This window comes from Silurus aristotelis, assembly GCF_946808225.1.
Source record: "Silurus aristotelis genome assembly, chromosome: 20".
Classification (NCBI taxonomy): Eukaryota; Metazoa; Chordata; class Actinopteri; order Siluriformes; family Siluridae; genus Silurus; species Silurus aristotelis.
In genome coordinates this window covers 5,714,773-5,733,843 of record NC_139593.1, presented here as the reverse complement: position 1 = coordinate 5,733,843, position 19,071 = coordinate 5,714,773, and the positions used below count along the sequence as shown (strand labels likewise).

At 38.7% G+C, this 19,071-nt stretch overlaps 1 protein-coding gene across 1 annotated transcript in view; it reads right to left on the bottom strand.

Annotated features, from left to right (window-relative positions):
• Positions 1-4,590: 4,590 nt before the first annotated feature.
• aplf (aprataxin and PNKP like factor) overlaps positions 4,591-19,071 on the bottom strand; it is a 17,145-nt gene continuing 2,664 nt past the window's right edge. The window contains exons 4-11 of the mRNA XM_083522797.1: positions 17,955-18,115; positions 16,157-16,358; positions 13,687-13,810; positions 11,095-11,294; positions 10,499-10,749; positions 8,829-8,954; positions 7,038-7,084; positions 4,591-5,413 (exon numbers count right to left, since the gene is read on the bottom strand). Coding sequence (XP_083378923.1) covers positions 5,226-5,413; positions 7,038-7,084; positions 8,829-8,954; positions 10,499-10,749; positions 11,095-11,294; positions 13,687-13,810; positions 16,157-16,358; positions 17,955-18,115 — 1,299 coding nt within the window. The 3' untranslated portion in view covers positions 4,591-5,225. The remainder of the gene's footprint in view (positions 5,414-7,037; positions 7,085-8,828; positions 8,955-10,498; positions 10,750-11,094; positions 11,295-13,686; positions 13,811-16,156; positions 16,359-17,954; positions 18,116-19,071) is intronic.

Here is a 19,071-nt window from a genome sequence, read left to right as displayed (position 1 = left end):
TAAAAATAAAATAAGATAAAAATATATTACATAAAGATAAAGTGGTAGTTAAAAATACTACAAATATATTTATATAAATTGTATAGAATTAAAAAAAAATCTGAATATAATATACAATATATATAAAATAAATAAATAAAAAAGTATATATAAATAAAAATATAATTTTATATATATATATATATATAATTATTTATATTTATTTTACAAAGTATGCAACAAAAATATTTACCACAGTATGGGGAGCCAGTTATGGCTGAAATAATTTTGTCTATCTTGTGTATACGTGGGAAATTGTGCTCAGGAACAGATGAACCAACAGTGAAAATAAGCAAAAAATCCATGCTCTGCTTGGAGAATTTTAGAAAGATTTTCCAGAAGGATGGACTTGAGATCAAACTGCACCAATGCAACCTTAAGACATACCTCAGAAATCGTTCATCTCCACAGTATTCTTTACTTCATATGGTTTTGTTTTACCCCCTGCACAACCAACTAAATGCCACAGTGTATTTTCCCAAAACAAAGACTAATGGAGACAATCTGACAAGCATGTTTTACACTTTTTTGTTCGATCCAATTCCACCCCCAAGACTGATCTTCGTAATAATTGTGTGTTAATCATTAGTGTTCAGAGTTTATTCATTAAGAGATCATTCCGGCATGCATGCTCTGTTCTCATGGTTTCAGCTCACGGGCTTGCAGCTCTGTCCTGAGAAACTTTAAGTATTTGTTTATTTACATGGTGGTTTCTTCGGGCAGGGGACAAAATCCTTCGCTTCAGGAAGGTTCGCGTTCATATCGTATATATGTACTGAAATATTTAATAAAGGACCAGTGATTTCACAGTGAACAACAAATTCAAGCACAGAATTTTCCAAACACAAGAATTTCTGAAATAAATAAATATACAAAAAAATGCACACCGTTCTTATACATAATTCACTGTTATTTTGTATCGAAAGACCTTTCAAAATGACATTTGAATTTATAGTATGCCTTCCTCCTCCTCCTCCTCCTCCTCCTCCTCATCATCATCATTACCATCATCATATTTGGCATTCTGTGTATATATATTTTTTTACACTTTCCTCTTTTAATTTTAAAGAACCTATTTCAATCCAATTCCTTTCCAAATATGAAGAAATCACTTTAAGGCAGAGCAATTTCTTTTTTCTTTTTTTTTTTTTGCAGAATTTAAAGCAAGATTGAGTTTAGCCAAAACTCATTCAATAGTTGAATAGATTCAACGTTCAACTCTGTGTTTGGAATTTGTGTCCTGCGCCATCACCCAATTAACCAGGATTTACTGGATTTTCTTAAGCCTGATAATAAACCAGTTTCTTAGACCATTCAACATTTAGTCTCCATTTGCTGTTATAATATGCTCCAATCTTCTGGAAAGATGTTCTGCTAGACTTTGGAGTGTGCTTCTGGTAATTTGTGAGATTCATTCAGCCACAAGGGCGTTAATAAAGCGAACAGGCCAAATTCCAAAAAAAAAGTTGAAGCAAACTCATGGAATTAAAGGTACTCCCTGTCTTTATCGTATGTTTTCATGAATGAGAAATGTAAGGGTCTTTCTCAGAAAAAGAGTTTTCTTGAATACATTTTTTTTATTTTACTCCAAAAATAAGCTCAAGCACCATTATGTCTTAATGAATATTTGATAATTAATACAAAGCATGGAAATGATAAGATCAGTACCAAAAGCATGTTGTATGGCTTTATGTTTACCCTGAATGATCGACTTCTAAATTATCCCTGAAGTGATTTAATGCGTCATTGTAAAAGATATAAACCAGATTCAATGAGGTCATTTTTTGTGCCTTGTTGTATTACTGAAATATTCGCTTTATTTAAATTAAAAGTGATATATTTATAGTGTATAGAACCATTTGTGCGCGCGCGTGTGTGTGTGTGTGTGTGTGTGTGTATATACATCCATACACAAAACGTTTGTGGACACATGTACATAAGATTTAACATGGGATTTCTGTTTTAATAAGATTTTTTTAATCTTAGCGTAATAACTTTTACGCTAACCCGAATAACTACCACATTGAACGCTAGAATAACAGTTTTCATTCAACTATATGGGAAAAAATATATATCAACATTTAGTCCCCATATTCTGTTATAATATCCTCCACCCTTCTGGGAAAATGATCCACTAAGTTTTGTGGAGGTTTGTGCTCATTCAGCTACAAGGGTGTTGGTAAAGTCAGGTACTGATGTAGATGAGGTGGGGAGGTTCCTAGGGTGCAGTCAGCATTCACATTCATCCCAAAAGGGTTCAACAGTGTTGAATCTCTATAGCAAGAGATCTTCCAGTCCAACTCATGTAAAGCACATCTTCATGGATCCGGCTTTGTGTACAGGGGCATTCTCATGCTGGAACAGGTTTGGATCTCCTAGTTCAAGTAAAGAGAAAATTGTAAAAGACCTCCTATATAATTGTGTGGCCTCCAACTTTATGCTAACAGTCTGAGAAAGAACCACATATGGCTGGAAAGTCAGGTGTCCCAATACTTTTATCCTTATAGTGTGTTGTGTGTGATCTGGATTTAGATAATTGAGAGATCCTGTTTGTGAAACATCTCCAACAGTGTGACTCATTCCAGTTCTGTAAATATAAATAACCAGCGCATTTCTTGAATATTGCTTTCTGGAACAAACAATGAAAGCGGATGATTGAAATCAGGAGCTTGTGATTGTGTTCTAATTCTTTCAGAAAACAGAAATTAGAACATTAGCACATCAGCACTGCTCTCATTTCCAACCTTAAAGTCAGATTTACAACATTCAGTAGTGTGTGCTTGTTTTAGCTAATGTTTTTAGGAACAATATACATGGTAAAAACTACAATTAAGTTAAAAATCAGTAATACTCATGATACGTAATAAGAATATACAAAATAATGTATTAAATTCTGCAAACAAAATAGCAGGGAAAAAAACTGTAAGAAATGGTGATACTCAAACGTGTCAACCTTAAAAAAGATTATAGCTAATGCTAGTGCTAATGCTAGCAGTAAATCTGGATCTTTTTTTTCCTCAGAAAACTCATTCATGACCTGTTTTGTTGTACTTTTACATGTTTTCCTCCTGTGTGTTAGCAAAGACGTGTCAGAGCAGCTACATTTCACTTGCTAGTTAGCATCCAGCTAGCAAATAAGTGTTAGTTCATTATCATAACACTTTATTTCTTGGAGAATACACTCATGGTGTTTTTAATATTTATTTGTACTGTTCCACAGACAGATTTTTCTCCGGTGTAGCAGTTTTACCTCACTTGCTATTCAACATTTAGCTTGCTAATTAGGTACACAATTTAGCAAAGAACCTTAGTGACCTTTTTTGAAGGACACTTTTTTGGAAGACTTTTTGAAGCTTGCTCACCTCCAGTGGTGGATGAAATACACAAACCATGTACATGAGTAAAAGTGGAGATCCATTTGGTAAAATATGACTCCAGATAAAGTCGAAATGCTCCCTTTAAACTTTCACTTGAGTAAAAGCACAGAAATATTTGCCTTTAAATGTTCTTAAGTATCTAGAGTACTGTGATTTATTATGGCTATAATGTTCCTTTTATCATTTGTGTCACAAGACTCTTTACTTAATCAACTCAGTTTATGTGAAAAGACTCAACTTTTTAAAAAAAAATGCACAAATGAGGTCACGTGAGTTGTGGCAAGTTCGAGTCTGGAGTTTCTTCCATCATTTATTCCTATATAAATGTTCTCCATGCTGCTGAACTGATGCTGAACTGTATGTTTTTGATAAGTAGAAACCACCAAGCACCAATCAAAACAAGTTCAAAACAAAGATTACGCTCGACCCTGATTGGTGGATTGCTGCTTGTTTGACCAGTTAAGTTTTTATCCTCATAAATAAAAAGGAACAACTGATTTCGCAAAATGTCGTTGAGTAAAAAGGCAGAAATTTGACTCTGAAATGTGAATTTAAAGTAAAAATCTCCCCAAATGAAAATACTGTAGTAAATTATAAATACGTGAAAAAGCTACTCAAGTACAGTAACAAATTACATTTACATGGTTACTGATCCCCCGCTGCTCACCTCTAAGGTACAAAATGTTTTTGGTTTTCAATAAATGTGTTTTTTTCCCCATTCCAACCCATGTAAAGCAGATCTTCATGGAGCTGGGCACAAAACTAGAGAAAGGCAATTTTCATGCTACCATTTCATCCAAAACACTTGTGGTAACAGTTTGGGGAAAAACCACATCTGAGCACATTTTCACAAAATCTGGAGGAACATCTTCCCAGAAAAGTGTAAGTTATTATAAGAGCAAATGGAGACTAAATGTGGACTGGGATGTTCAAAAATAAGCATCATCTTATAAGTAGGTGTCCTCAAAAATGTTCATGCTACCATTTCATCCAAAACAATTGTGTGCCCTTCAACTTTGCGGTAATAGTTTGGGGAAGAACCACATATGGCTGGAAAATTTTAGGTGTTTCAATAATTAATCCCTCTGTGATGAACTACCTTCATGTTGAGAAGTCCTACACTGGGATATTTCAAATACATATGCTATATTTATGATAATAACATTAAAGTGTATTATTGTCATATTTCTTTATTCCTTTATATGTAAAATTTTCCACATATAAAACGTATACTAAATCCTCCAAAAGGTGCAAAAGCGTATTCATTTACACCTCAGTATAATGTTATTCATTTACGCCATCAAATAACATCCAGATACACCATGGGAACATTCTGAGAAATAACGTTTTACTAAAAGTACATAAAATAGGAACAATGACTTAAAAAAAACATTAAAAAAAAAGAGGTTTTTCAATATTGAAGTACTTCCTGAATCATAACGGAAACGCAGCTTTAATTGCGCTACGTTCTTACTTAGAAACTCAGAACTTTAGTCTCCATAACAGACTGGTGTAAACATTCAACAATGCACAAGAAGTCTCATATTACACTTGCGAGTTATTCCAGAGGTGCACCTGAAACCTGAACATCCTTCCTGAGAGACCTTTTGAACTCTGGAGACTCTGATCTGGACATTTAGTAGTGTTCAGTATGGCTGGAAACCTGGAAGTGCTTCGGAAATACATTCTGCTGTAATGCCGATGTTACAGGTGTCACCCTCAACCCACATCATCATCCTTAGATGAGCTTTAAATCTCAGCAAACTGTCTCTAAGAACACCAACAGGAACCTTGTTTTCAGGTGTCTGGTTATTTCTTCTTCTTGAGAAAGGCTTTGGCCTCCTTCTGGAGTTGTTTGATGAACTCGTTCCCGCTGTCCTCCGACTCGGGAACATAGTCAGAATCCTCGTCTACGTCCTCTTCTTCGCTGTCATCATTAATGAAGCTGTTCTCGTACTGGTCTTCATCATCATCATTAACGGGTACAGTCTGCTTAGCTGGAAAACAGAGAAAATATGTATAAAACTTAAACCATTGTATTTGACTAAAGATGAGAGCAATTTCAGGACCATCAACATCGTAAAATTTTGCACCAAGCTTTTCCTAGATGATGCATCTTAAAGCAGCAGTCAGTAACAATGGCGCAAAGTTTTCACACCTATGATCTGTATTTTACATAACGCTGGACTGTACTGGTAATGACCAGACAAATGTATTTTTTTCCTACAACAAACATATATAAATGCTCAAATATATATTTTATGAATATATTATGTACTGAATATGTATTTATTTTCCTCAGACAAATTATTAAGAACACGCTTTCCAATATTAATACATTATAATCCAAGGTTGGGCTGGAAAAAAGTTCTGCTTCCCTGATCTTTATACTTTACTTACCACATCGGAGTTAGGATAATGTCCACTATAAGGACAAAAGTATTGGGACACCTGACTTTTCCAACCATGTGTGGTTCTTCCCCAGACTGTTCCCACAAACCTGAAGGCACACAACTGTATAGAACATCGCTGGATGCTGTAGCATGAAAATTTCCCCTTGACTTGAACTAGGAGGCTCAAACCTGTTCCAGCATGACAATGCTCCTGTGCACATAGCCAGTTTCATGAAGATATGCTTTACATGGGTGAGAAGATGTAGAAGATCTCCAGCTATAGAGCTCTAAATCCTACTGAAACACTGAATGTGACTGCTGACTGCACCTCAGGCCTCCTTCCTCCTCACCTACAGCAGTACCTGCCTTTACGAACACCCTTGTGTCTGAGCACATCTCCACAAAACCTAGAGGAACATCTTCCCAGAAGAGTGTAATTTATTATAAGAGGAAATGGAGACTAAATGTCGACTGGGATGTTCAAAAATAAGCATCATTTCACTATCAATCCAGTTTTAAATCCGGTAAATGTTACTTTATCTTTGATATTTAGGAAACGAAGACGACGATTTGTCAGTGTTTTTCATCGCAAAAAAGGAATTCACGTAACCTGCACCTGCACATGTTCAAAATGCAAACTGCCCCTTTAATCATAATTGACACAGAGCCTGATTTTGTTCTGCTCTTGAAGGCTGCTGTTGGAACTGTTGCCAGGACAAGGAGCGAATTCAACAGCCAGTCCGAGTCTTGGTGTGTATTGAGTGTCTGAAAGCGAGTCCGTTTTGTTCAGTCGTGTGCACTTCAAAAGGAAGCGAGTGAACAACGTGGGTGTGAATATCAGAGGCGAGTAATTACCTCCACCACCCCCGAAACCCCCCCCCCCCCACCCAAACGCAGACTGACTGCTCAGTCCCCGGCTTGTAAACGCTGCCTATAATCAACGCAAGCTTGATATCCTTTTATTCAGCATGGCTGAAGCGGCTGGCCAGCGGGAGAGTCATGAAAAAGAGCGAGAGAAGAATAGACTGCGCTAATGTAGCCTATTTTTCTCCCTTCTTATTTCTTTCTTTTATGTTTCTTTCACTTCGATTTCTCGCTGCGTTTGCCATTCGTAGTTTGGCAGAAAGTCTGGTCCAAACGGTATTCCAAACAGGAGCATTTCAAATTTAACGCAGATTCTGTGGTTTTAACAAAGGTTCCTTCGGGAGGTGAAGAGGAAAACACACACCTGGAGGTTTGGTGTGCTTGTACTCTTTTTTGTGCAGTGGATTCTTCCTGTGGGGGGAAAAAAAACAAGCAAGTTACCAAAAAAAGTTACATCTGGAACAATATGTGCAGGCTGAAGTGTTTTTCTTGGACTCATTGGACTGATATCATTGGGTGAAGTGTGTAATTTGGAGGCTTTTTGGATGATTAGTAAAAAAGCTTATTTAGTGTTTTGGCAGATGGGAGCTGGTCAGACCAAACCACTACGTTAAAACCACATAGGGGGGGTCAGTGGATAAAATGGTCAAAGTAGAAATACAGTAAGTAAAATATGACTCCAGTAAAGATAAACGTGTCTCTTTAAACTATCACTTGAGTAAAAGTACAAAAGTTTTTGCCTTCAAATGAACTTAAGTATCCAAAGTACTATTATTTATTATGACTATAATGTTCCTATTATCATTTTCTTCACAAGACTCTTTACTTAATCAACTTAGTTTATGTGAAGAGACTCGAATGTGACTCTCAGCACACTGATCTATTAATAGACAGATATAAATGACTTAAACACTGATTGATTTCTCTTACAATTATCATGAGCCCAAAACCTTCTTTTACAATTCTTATAAATACCGTAATTTCCGGACTATAAAGCGCATCCATATATAATAACACTAAATTTGACAAAGATTTTTATTTTAACCATAAATAAGCCGCACCTGTCTATAAGCCGCAGGTGTCTACACTGAAACGAATGTAACACGTGAAATATGTTGTGGCTTCTTTAAGACCAAGCGATATTTTGGAAATAGCCTGCCGCCGCATTTTCCGGTATTACTGCATGTGTGCAAGACCGAGGAATATGTCCTTATTTTCTGATGCTCATTTCTAAGTTTCTTTGACTAAACCGTAATGCTGTTGCCAAGAAAAATAAAAAAGCAAGATTTTTGGAAACCTGTCTGTGCTTATATGATTTCTGTTGCAACTGGAGTTAGCGCGCTCTCCCTTCACCCAGACTCAACGTGCTACAACGGCTTGTATCTAAACAGTAGCCTACCAAGTAAGTCATTGTTCACTGTCTTCCTCCTTCCTTTCACAAGAATTTCTCTCGGGAGTTTATCTTTTGGCATCGTCGTGCGTTTAAAAAAACGTTTTCTCTCCCGAAGCCGTGCAGCTCAGAACACAGGTGAGGTGCGTTTTTTTGTTTCCGTTCGGAAATTTAATTGGTCTAATGTTATGTCGCTCAGTTTTTTGGCTTAAAGTTTGTGAAACCGGGAAAAACCCAGCCGCTTCGTTGTTTGAACCGCGGGGTTCAAAACGTGGGGAAAAAGTAGCGGCTTATAGTCAGAAAAATACAGCCATAAAAAGGAACAATCGATTTTAATAAACGTAGTAAGAAATTTAACTTTGAAATGTAGTAAAGTCTCTGTAAATGGAAATTCTTCAGTAAAGTAGAGATACGTGTAAAAGCTACTTATATACAATAACGAATTACATGCACTTCATTACTGTCCACCACTGCAGAATAACATCTAGTAGACATTTGAATTGAAGGAAATGTATTTTGTTGTTTTGACACACTAAACTTAAAAACTTCACCATCAAGATGGAAGTAAATGGCATTCTACAATAGTGCTAATTGCCTGCGCACCAGGTGTCCAACAGTCCAGAATATACTCAATGACTTTTTTTTACATTATCGTACATTATTTACAGAACTGTTTTTACATTTTAGTACACAAAAGTTAACTATTTTAGACTACTTTCATTCTTTTATGGGGCGTTAAAAAAATGTTACTGCAAAAAAAGGCACCTGTAGCAGTCAGTGCCGTAGGGACACTCTTGCCGATCGTCTTCTTCGTCGTCCTGGTTGTTTTGCTCCTCCTCGTAATCGTCGTCCCCGGGGTGACTGCACTCTTGAAAATGGATCGGGTTTTTCCTGGCAAAAAAACCCAAAACCCTGGATTTAATGAAGGGTATTTAAATTTTTTTCCTGACATGGCAATGTGAAGTAATTCAAGGTGTGACACTGTTGCTAAGCAACATGGCAGGTAATCACCAAGTGTAGCAACAGGATAAAAGGCAGAGAGCCCTTCATACTATTGAGGAAAATGACTAAACTTTTTATATAAAGCTTTATATAAATGCTTGTCAAAAGTGTAAAAACACCCAGTTTTTTTTTTCCCAAACTCAAATGCATGTTCCTTTTGTTTCTATGCAACAAACTCGGTCATGGAATGGCATGAAAATTTACTCTGACCAAACAAATCTGTAAATGTCCAGATGTTCTACTTTATTTTCATTGGAAAATCCACCATTAGCATAAAGAACAGCTTTACACACTCTCAGCAACTTCGTTTCTCCAAATGTTCAGATGAAATATTTTGTTGTGCCTCTTGGAAAACTTTTTAAAGATGTTCTTCACTAATTGGAGATTTCTTGCTCATCCCAGAGCAGTACAATAGGATTGGGGTGTGGTGACTGAGCAGGTGATTCCATTATAGATGTCACTCCAGACGACTGTTTGCTCTCTAAAAAACTCTTACAGAGTTCAGACGTATTCCAATGAGCCGCAGTCCAGAAGGAATTGAATGCTGTTGAATTATGGAATGGTTGACATTTTGGTTCACTTTCTGGAATAAGTCTCCAACCTCCCCTTCTCCAAAACAACCCTATACCATTAAGCCTCCACCTCCATGATTGACTGTGGAGGTGAGGAGTCTGATCACATCTTCTCTCCTGTTCTTCATCTTACACAAGTTCTTCTATTTAAGGCAAAAATGTTCATTCGGTCTCCACAGAACTTTCTTCCACTCATTCAATGTTAAATTCTTGTGAGATTACTGCATAGAAACAAAAGCATCATGCATGTGTTCTCGAAAACCATATTGAGCCTAGACACCATTCTGTTGTGTAATACTAGCTGTGAAAGTTATAGTTTAATGATGTTGGCTCTGAGCCCTGTATCCTTTTACACATGGTCAAGTGAGCATCAGATTGAATTCTCTCTCTCTGTTAGTTTAAGGTGGTCAGTGGGAAGATTTGAGATGCTTCGAGACCCGATGCTGTACAATGAAAGAGTTAAAAAAGTTTGCTTTTACACCAGACTTTTGTCTTCGTCATTTCAAGCCTGAAGCTCTGAAGATTTACTTAATGGATAAAAGATGCTACGTGACATGGGCTTCACTACGGAGATCCGAGCAGAAAATCTGAAGTGCTCTAGGCTTGTTAGCGGTCGGCCATGAAACAGTAAATCGGAGACATCTAAGACGTCTGTTCTGATACACTCGATTAAAACAAAGAGCCTGTTTATTCTCGGTATGAGTTCCTACAATAGGGTTTCTCTGATTCGAACCAAAAAAAAGGGGTTATCTTAAACCTGGAGGAAATGAACCGTGTAAAACAAAGCGAGGACTCGAAATTGAATTAGCATTTCTAGAAAATCCTGCTTTGAGGCGAATTTGATTTGCTTTCGAGGAGTACCTGTAACAGGAGCTGCCGTAGGGACACGGCATCCTGTGCTGAATTTTTGCCTCCTGTTGAACACTTGTCTGTGTATTTCCAGAGCTTTCCGGCTTTGAGGTTGAGCCTTCAGTTTTTTTGGACCTCTGATCGGCCTCATAATTCCGACTTTCTTTCTCTTTTACGTCCATTTTCTGAGCTATGCTCTCTGTGTTGGTATCTTCGTCTTTCTGTAGCCTCTCCTGGCTGGCCTTTGAGACCGGAACCTGGTCCTGCTGAAGTGTAAAGGATTTCATCACCCTGTGCTCGAAAGGATCACCGTGACAACAAGGCCAAGGCTCACTATCAGTTTTAAAATTATTTTAAAATTGAGGTCAACCATGACAAACAGGCTGTATTGTTGTATTCCCTCCCACTAAAATGTATCATATACTTTTATATAAAACAAATAAAACTCAAGAATTTGTTGCTATAATCCCCTTGAAGCTATAATGCTTCAAATCCCCTGGGCACCCTAACTGCATTTGCAGATGATTCGAAACGCAACTGCTCCCAGAATTCAGCACGAATATCTTTCACCGTATCCATAAATCCCCTGTTCCAGGGTCCGAGTGTACCTGGCTCTCCTCCGGGTCACTTTCCAGCCTCCTCGCTCTCTTTCTCTGGGTCTTGCGACATCCATCCTCCTCGTCCTCCTCATTCACTTTCTCCTCCTCCATGTCATCTGATGATGAAGGCATCCTCGCCCGTGGACGTTTGGCTCCTGAGGGTTTGGATGAAGGCGTGTTTCGGGCTCCTCGTGCTGGAGCTTGTTTCACTGAGATTTAAATCACATGGAAAAATGTGGTAAAGAGTATTGGGACACCTGACTTTTCCAGCCATGGTATGTGGTTCTTCCCCAAACTGTTAACCACAAACTTAGAGGCTCACAATTGTAAAAGACGTGTTTGGATGCTGTAGTGTGAAATTTTCCCTTTACTTGAAATAGGAGACCCAAAATGTTCCAGCATGACACTGCTCCTGTGCACAAAGCCAGCTCTATGAAGATATTCTTTACATGTGTTGGAGTGGAAGATCTCCTGCTGTAGAGCTCTAAATCCTATTGAACACCTCTCAATGAATTGGAACACTGACTGAAACCCAGGAATCTACACCTCACCTACATCAGTACCTGACATTACTTATACCCTCGTGGCTGAATGGAGTCTCACACAAATCTCCACAAAATCTAGTGGAACATCTTCCCAGAAGAGTGGCGGTTATCTAAAAGGAAATTTAGAGTAAATGTGGAATGGAAATGTTCAAAAAGAAAGACAGGGCACAAACATTTGTCTATATTAGAGGTCGAACGATTTACCGATAGCAACGTTGGATTGTACTTGCCGATGACCAGTTAATCAACCGATTGTTTTTAAAATGGATACTGTATAAAAAACACAACACAATAATACAGAACTTTTTTTTACAAACATAAAATATAAAAAAACTTTTGAATCATGGAAATGTAAATAATAAATATGAATTAATCAATTAATAAAGTTTTAATTTATAATAAAAAATTATAAATACATTATAAACAATACATATAATATAAAGCTCTCCGTGCAGCATGCAGTGTCACTTGTAAAAACAAACAGCGTGTGGCTTCAGTGATTCGCCTCTAGAGGCCGCTCTTGTAATGACAGTGGTCCGTTAGCCGGAAAAACTATCGGTATGGATTTTTTGCCGACAGTTCCAGCAATCAACTATCGGTGGACCTTTAGTCCATATAGTAAAAAAAAAAAGGGTAAATATTTTTGAATCAGATTTTAAAAGCAAACAGAAACTTCTGGTCCATAAGAAAGAACCAAGAGGAGATGAGACTTGTCTGAGCTGACAGGAACTTGGATAACCACTTTTTACAACTACGGTGAGCAGAAAAGCACCTCAGAACATATGACATAGTGAAAACTTGAGGGCAAACTGAACAGCTGACGATCAGCCAACATGCCAATCTTTATTGGTGGTACAAGGAAAACCTCAAAACCTTGATTAAAGAGCTACATCAATCGATAGAGTTGAGTAGAGTCGATAGAACACACTTTTGACTTTTACTCACTTCTTTCTCACCCTCATTGCGGGCTGAAAAATCCTGAAGGAAGACCACCAGTCCTGTTTGTCAGCGGCTGGTCTCAAAAGAGCAATTAACTCTATGTACAACTCCTCAGGGCAGCACAAAAGAGAGTGAAGGTGACTGAGCAAGCGAGTGAGTAAGTGGGTATCCGTGTACTCCGTAAAAGGTGTGAAAAAAAAGGAAAAATGGATAAATATCTGCTGAAGATAGCTTCATAGCAGGAGATCTTCCACAGCTTCTAATCCATGTAAAGAAACATTTTCATGGAGCTGACCCTTCAGGCTGGAACAGGTTTGGGTCTCCAAGTTCAAGCATGAAAGGGAAGCTCCATGAAGATGGAGGTTATCAGCAGACAGGAAGTAATCTTGAAAGGTTTGAATGAGCCTTTGTTGTCACAGTTTTTGACCATATGTGTCACAGTCAATACGATTTCTTGGGGCAATAGGGCAGGGTTCTGAAGAGCACGTTTTATAGAAGTATGCAAATGTCCTACTGAAATACGACTTCATATCACGTTTCCTGCGTTTGCTAGAAAGACAAAGACTTTGAATGGCAAAAATGGGAGGTAGAAGTAAACATTTTCAGGAGGTTATTGTACTTTCTGTAGGTGACACTATGAGATGTGTTGTATAGCCTTAGCTCCTGATCCTGAAGATGCTCACCAATTTTTGGCAATGTGTTTCCTCACTTCCTGTTTGGATGCTTTGCTGTCAGTTTGGGTTGCCCATGACAAGCAAAAAAACTATTTTTCCTGTGGGCTCCCATAGACACCATAACCAGAAGAAAAGAAGAGATGCTAGGAATAACAATTGCGTGCATATACACCTTGGTGCTTGGACCCCTAATAAATAGCGTTTGGCACATTCGTTTGTAAGCGAGTGTGTGTGCTGGAATCCATCCCCCTGTCATATACATATACATTCCCATCCCCCACCACCCAAACTAGACATTGCTACTAGACTCAAGCATAGTCAATATGTTGTTTGGACATCAGCCACAAACAGCAGTACCATTTACAAGGCCATCAGGACCGGAAAAAGGCCACTAAGCGATCCGGCCCGTCCCTGGAGCGAACACGCCGTTCTCTTTCTGATACCTTTCGGCGATGATGTGTTTATAGGAGCGACGTCCATCATCCAAGCGGGAAGAATTCTTTTTTTACGAGGCGTCAGAGGGGCTGCAGAGTCCAGTTTACAAGAAGAGCGAGAATCAGCACCAACCTGCACACACACACACACACACACACACACGGATACACAGATATTCAGAAATTTTAATAACTTCAGAAAACTGTTCGCGTCTTTAGCGAAATAGCTTGGTAGCTCTTTACTTAAGGGTCAAGTGTTTACTTAGGACAGATGACACCTTTTGCTAAAAGCATTCATAGTAAACTTTATAGATCATGTGAACCAAAAGCAGTCCCTCATCACAGCTGGTGACTGCTTGAATATGCCTTTCTTTCAACCTTCATTTTCTCACATTGAATATAGATTAACATGGCAGAGGTAGAGCTGCATCTTCCTGGAGACAGAACAGGAAAAGAACGTAAACCTTCATGTTCAAAGGCCTGTTTGCTTTAGAAGTCAGTAGGCGCTCAAGAAAATGAATGATTTGCTGTCTGTCTGAACCAAAAAAATAAAAGCAAACTATTTGTACCATATTGAATTGTATCGCATCGCATTTTTTCCGTTGCATCAAATCGCATTGTGTTGAATTTGAATCGGATTACAATGCATCGTAATGGGAGGATTCCCATTGTTAGCTTATTCAGAAAATGTCCCCACTGTGTGACGAATAAAGGTATCTCTTATCTTATCTTCATTTGTATCTTTATAACCTCGGTTAGAGATGCACAACTCTTATACAGATTGAAGGTATGATTATATGGGTGTTTAAAATCTTAGTGGGTGCCAGGAAACAGCTATTTTGTAGTCTGGCTGTCTTTGATTTGATCAGTCTGTGTTACCTGAACAGACTGTATGCAGGGTGTGAGGGGGTCCCTTATGTGTACACAATGCACTCAGACCACTTTACTAATCTTTGAAGCCAAAATAAACAAAAGATCTCTCCTTTTACACTTGGCATCTATTGGATTGAGTTTTCATTCAAGACTCAACAAACTCAAAAAAAACTTTTCAATGCTACTCTAATATGTAGAAAAGTGCTGTGACGCCTGACATTTCCAGCCATATGTGGTTCTTCTCCAAGTTGGAGGCACACAATTAAACACAATCGTATATTATGTCTGTATGTGGCAACATGACATTTTCTCTTCACTAACCCTAACCAAAGAACCAATCCTGTTCCAGCAAGACAATACCTCTGTGCACAGAGCCAGCTCCATGAAGATCTGCTTCAAATTGGTTGGAGTGGAAGATCTCCTGCTATAGAGCCTCATCCACATCATTGCCTGATTTTACAAACACCTTTGTGGCTTGATGTGCAAAGATCTCCACAAAATCTAGTGGAACATCTTCAAAGGAGAGTGGAGGCTACTAGAAGCACGAATGGGAACTAAAGATGAAAAGATGTTCAAAAAGCACATATCGATCTTAAGGTGTTTTGTTCTTAACATCTCTCTTAAACCTCTGTTCTATCAACCCTCTTTTTACTTTTTCTCAATTTAGTCTCCTTCCCGCCGTCTTTTTTACTCTAAAAAAGCTTCTTTACAGAAGTGGAAGTTTTAGTATCTTGTGAGTGGGTGAGTAAAAGCTTCGGTGGGTTTCTCTGTTGCGTAATGGCATCGGGATCGTAATGTGATTTAAACTCTTAAATGGGGAATAACAGATAAACAATCTGGCTGGGTTTTTTTTCCTTTTCTTTTCTTTTTTGTTCCATCCAAGTATGGTAAAACTATTAGCTACGTCCTGAAGAGCCATAAAACCACAGGATTGCGAGCTCAGATATCGATGAACGTCATGTCCCGATAAGCGGCAAACGGTGATTTTACGAGGCGCCGCAGGACCGATATGGCAAAGTAATATCATACTCTGGAAGGCTTACAGAGGATCAGAGATACACGCGATGATGTTCGGTTTTACGAACAAAGAAGCAGTAATACGTTTACCCAGTGGTGGGCGGTCAGGGCCAGCAAAGCCTTCTCTGCTGGCTTAAACACTATTAGAAGCACTGACCTACATTTACAACCTGAATTCTAATATTTGTTCAATGAAATTGTATTAATTTATCAGCCTTTATGTGCTGCCATGCCAATCTAATCTGCTCAGAGCCTTCAAAGTCTGTACTGCTGGCCTTTTTACCTTAGTCTCTATTATCAATTGTCTGTTTCTTAAACCAATCAGATTTCATATTCGCCTCACAGGACCCGGTAGCTGGCCCAGAATAGCGTCAGCATTTTTCTGTCCTCTGATTGGTCAGCTGTTCACAAACATTTGGCACAGAAGAGCCCTGAGCTCTTCAACCCCACTGAACACTGCTGGGATGAAATGGATCAGTGCCTGATCTTTAATTCTCTTGAAGCTGAATGAACACAAACACCAACAAAATCTGGTGAAAAGTCTTCCCAGAAGAATGGAGCACATCATCGCAGCAAAATGCCTTTTCACCTGACTAAACGTAGCGGGACCTGCTGTGTGGCTCTCGTCTCTCATCTCCGAATCGTAGGTGAAACTGTTCTTGGCCTGAGGAGTGTACGCTAATGTCTCCTCACACGATCGAGAGGATCCGAGGTTCTGCTCCGTCTCGGACACCGTCTCCATCACTTCCTCCACCTGCTCCTTCTCTTCCTCCTCAAAACCCTGACTGTTCCTGTAACAACAATAAAGTAATAGGTTCTTTCTTTAGGAGGTCATGTGACATGTTTTGCGTAAACCGTATAATAATTCAGTAAAGAGTAAAGATCTGCCAGGAAGCAGCCAGGCGGAACAAATCAAACCAGCTTGTTTTGTGCAGTTTAGACAGGCAAGGAAACAAATCGTCATCGTATTTATTTCCCCAAGCTTTCGAACACAAACAAAACAAGTCACGTTTGCCTTTTTTACCCCTTTTAATCGGCAGTGAAGCAAAACGAGGACGCTGGAATCAGCAAGGACATCGAGCTCTCACTTTAATCCAAATCCAAAGAGAACTGAAGCGTCTTTGGTTGGTCGTGTGTGTTTGAATGAGATCCTGCTGCTCACACGGCTTTGGGAAATCATCTGGAGCCTCATATAGGAGAACAAAACTCAATACAGTTGACGTTCTGAAACGCTTCATGTAGGACAGATATACAATTCATACAAATACAAAAATCTCCAAGCCTGCGGAAGCTCATTTCACGCACACGTGAGCGGTTTGACTTTGAAATGAAGGCAAATCATAGGTCGGTTCCTCCGAGCAAATCCGCATTGTTTATTTCTCAGCGGCTTGAAGAGCGATGAAGCCTGCGTGAGGAATTACTGAACAAAACTAATCAGAAAATGCATCCAAAAGTGTTGTTTTTTTTTCTATACTAATTGTAAACACATGCTTGAGGTTTTTAAGTAGTGTTTAAACCACCACTAGGGGTGGGGATAAGGGGGAGGGGCCACCCCTGATATATCACTGGCCCCCCCTGATATTTCACTGGCCACCCCTGATAGACCACTGGCCACCCCAAACCTGATATTCAAATAACTCCTGAAGACATCACACTGTTCTTTCTTTTCCACATAGTATGTCTTCTAACGGCACTTTTTCTCTAGTCCATATTGACAAAAGTATCAGACGGGTATTGTACGACAGCGTTTTTAGCGCCATGTGAAGAAATGTATAAAAATAAACAAATAAAATAAATAAAATAAAATACGACTTAATTCTCACAATTTCGACTTTATTCTCTTAGTGCTACAACTTTATTCTCACATTCTTTATTTTTTATTATTTTATTTTATACGTTAAATTTTTTACGTCGTACGATTGTGATGACGTATTACACGTAAAAGTGCAAAGGTTTGTGCCCCCCACCTCTGTGGAAAAATGAAAGTGAAAAATCCAGCAGTGCGATTTATATAAAAAAAAAAAAGGGGGGGGGGGGACTACATTTTAGAAATTGTTAATGTATTCAGAGTGAAATTGAACAAGAAAAAGAAAGAAAAACAGTAAGTTTATACCTAATGATATGTAAAATATAATTATCATGCTGGGCGTACACTGTATTATCTCTATAGATTCACAGTATATGGTACATGGTCTGTCTGAATACTTGGTTCTGATTGGCTGGAAGGTGCGAGTTGAACACACAGGTACACGTTATAACAATGTTATAACTTATTAGGTCAATGAGCAAATATATACATATATGTATAAACACACAAGTTAATGATTAAATCACAATTGTGTGTGTGTGTGTGTGTGTGTGTGTGTGTGTGTGTGTGTGTGGGATACCTTGGTGTCTTTTCCTCTGCAACAGCACGCACTCTGTAGATGTATTTCCCTGGGAGCAGGGAGAAGATGGATCCGTCCTTCAGACAGTGCCATTTGTCCTTCTCTAGCGGTTGTGGTGTTGCATCCAGAGATGTCTGAATGAAACAGGGGTTCACGTGTATCTGCGGTGGACAAAGTAAAACCGCTTTAAAAAAAACAGACACATGAGTGCTGCCAGCATTGCAAGATGACATGTCCATGAGCATGAATTACTGGAACCATGTCCTGTGAACTGATGAGACTAAGATAAACTGGTTTGGCTCAGACTGTATCCAGCATGTGTGGCGATGCCTTGATGGGGAGTAACAAGAAATATCTTGCCTACAGTTAAGCATGGTGGTGGTTTTATTATGGTCTGGGGCTGCTTGAGTTGCTGTGGTTCATTAAAGGAAACATGAATTCCAACATGCACTGTGACATTCTAAAGCAGAACATGATGCCCTCCATTCAGAAACTGGGCTGAACAGCAGTTCAAAACAAATATAAACCCAAACACTGAAGGTGATGGTGAAGTTGATGAAGAGGCCAAGTATGTCTCCAGACCTGAACCATATATAACCATAAATAACTGATAATCACTGTCCCAATGTCCTGATCTTTTCGGAAACACATTATGTCTTTTATGGTTTTTGATGTTTTTGTTTTTTTATGGTTTTTAAAACTCAAAAACACCCTAAAACTAGACAGTACATTGGAAGCTTAATGGTTTGGGATTGTTTTGGAGCAGTGAAGGATGAACCCTTATTCTGGGTGAAAGGATCCAACATGGCAACCATTCCATACTTCAACACCATGCAATTCCGTCTGACCTGCGGCTCATTGGAACCGAATTCACCGTACGACAAGACGATGAGCTGAAGTTATGAATACGTCTGAACTCTGTAAGAGTTATTTAGAGAGCAAACAGTCGTGTGACATCTATCATGGAATCACCTGCCCAGTCACCACATCTAAATCCTACTGTACTGCTCGGAGATGAAGTGAATCACAAGGTCAGAAAGAAATATATAAACAAACAAACACACACACACACACAAACACACACACACACACACACACACACACACACACACACACA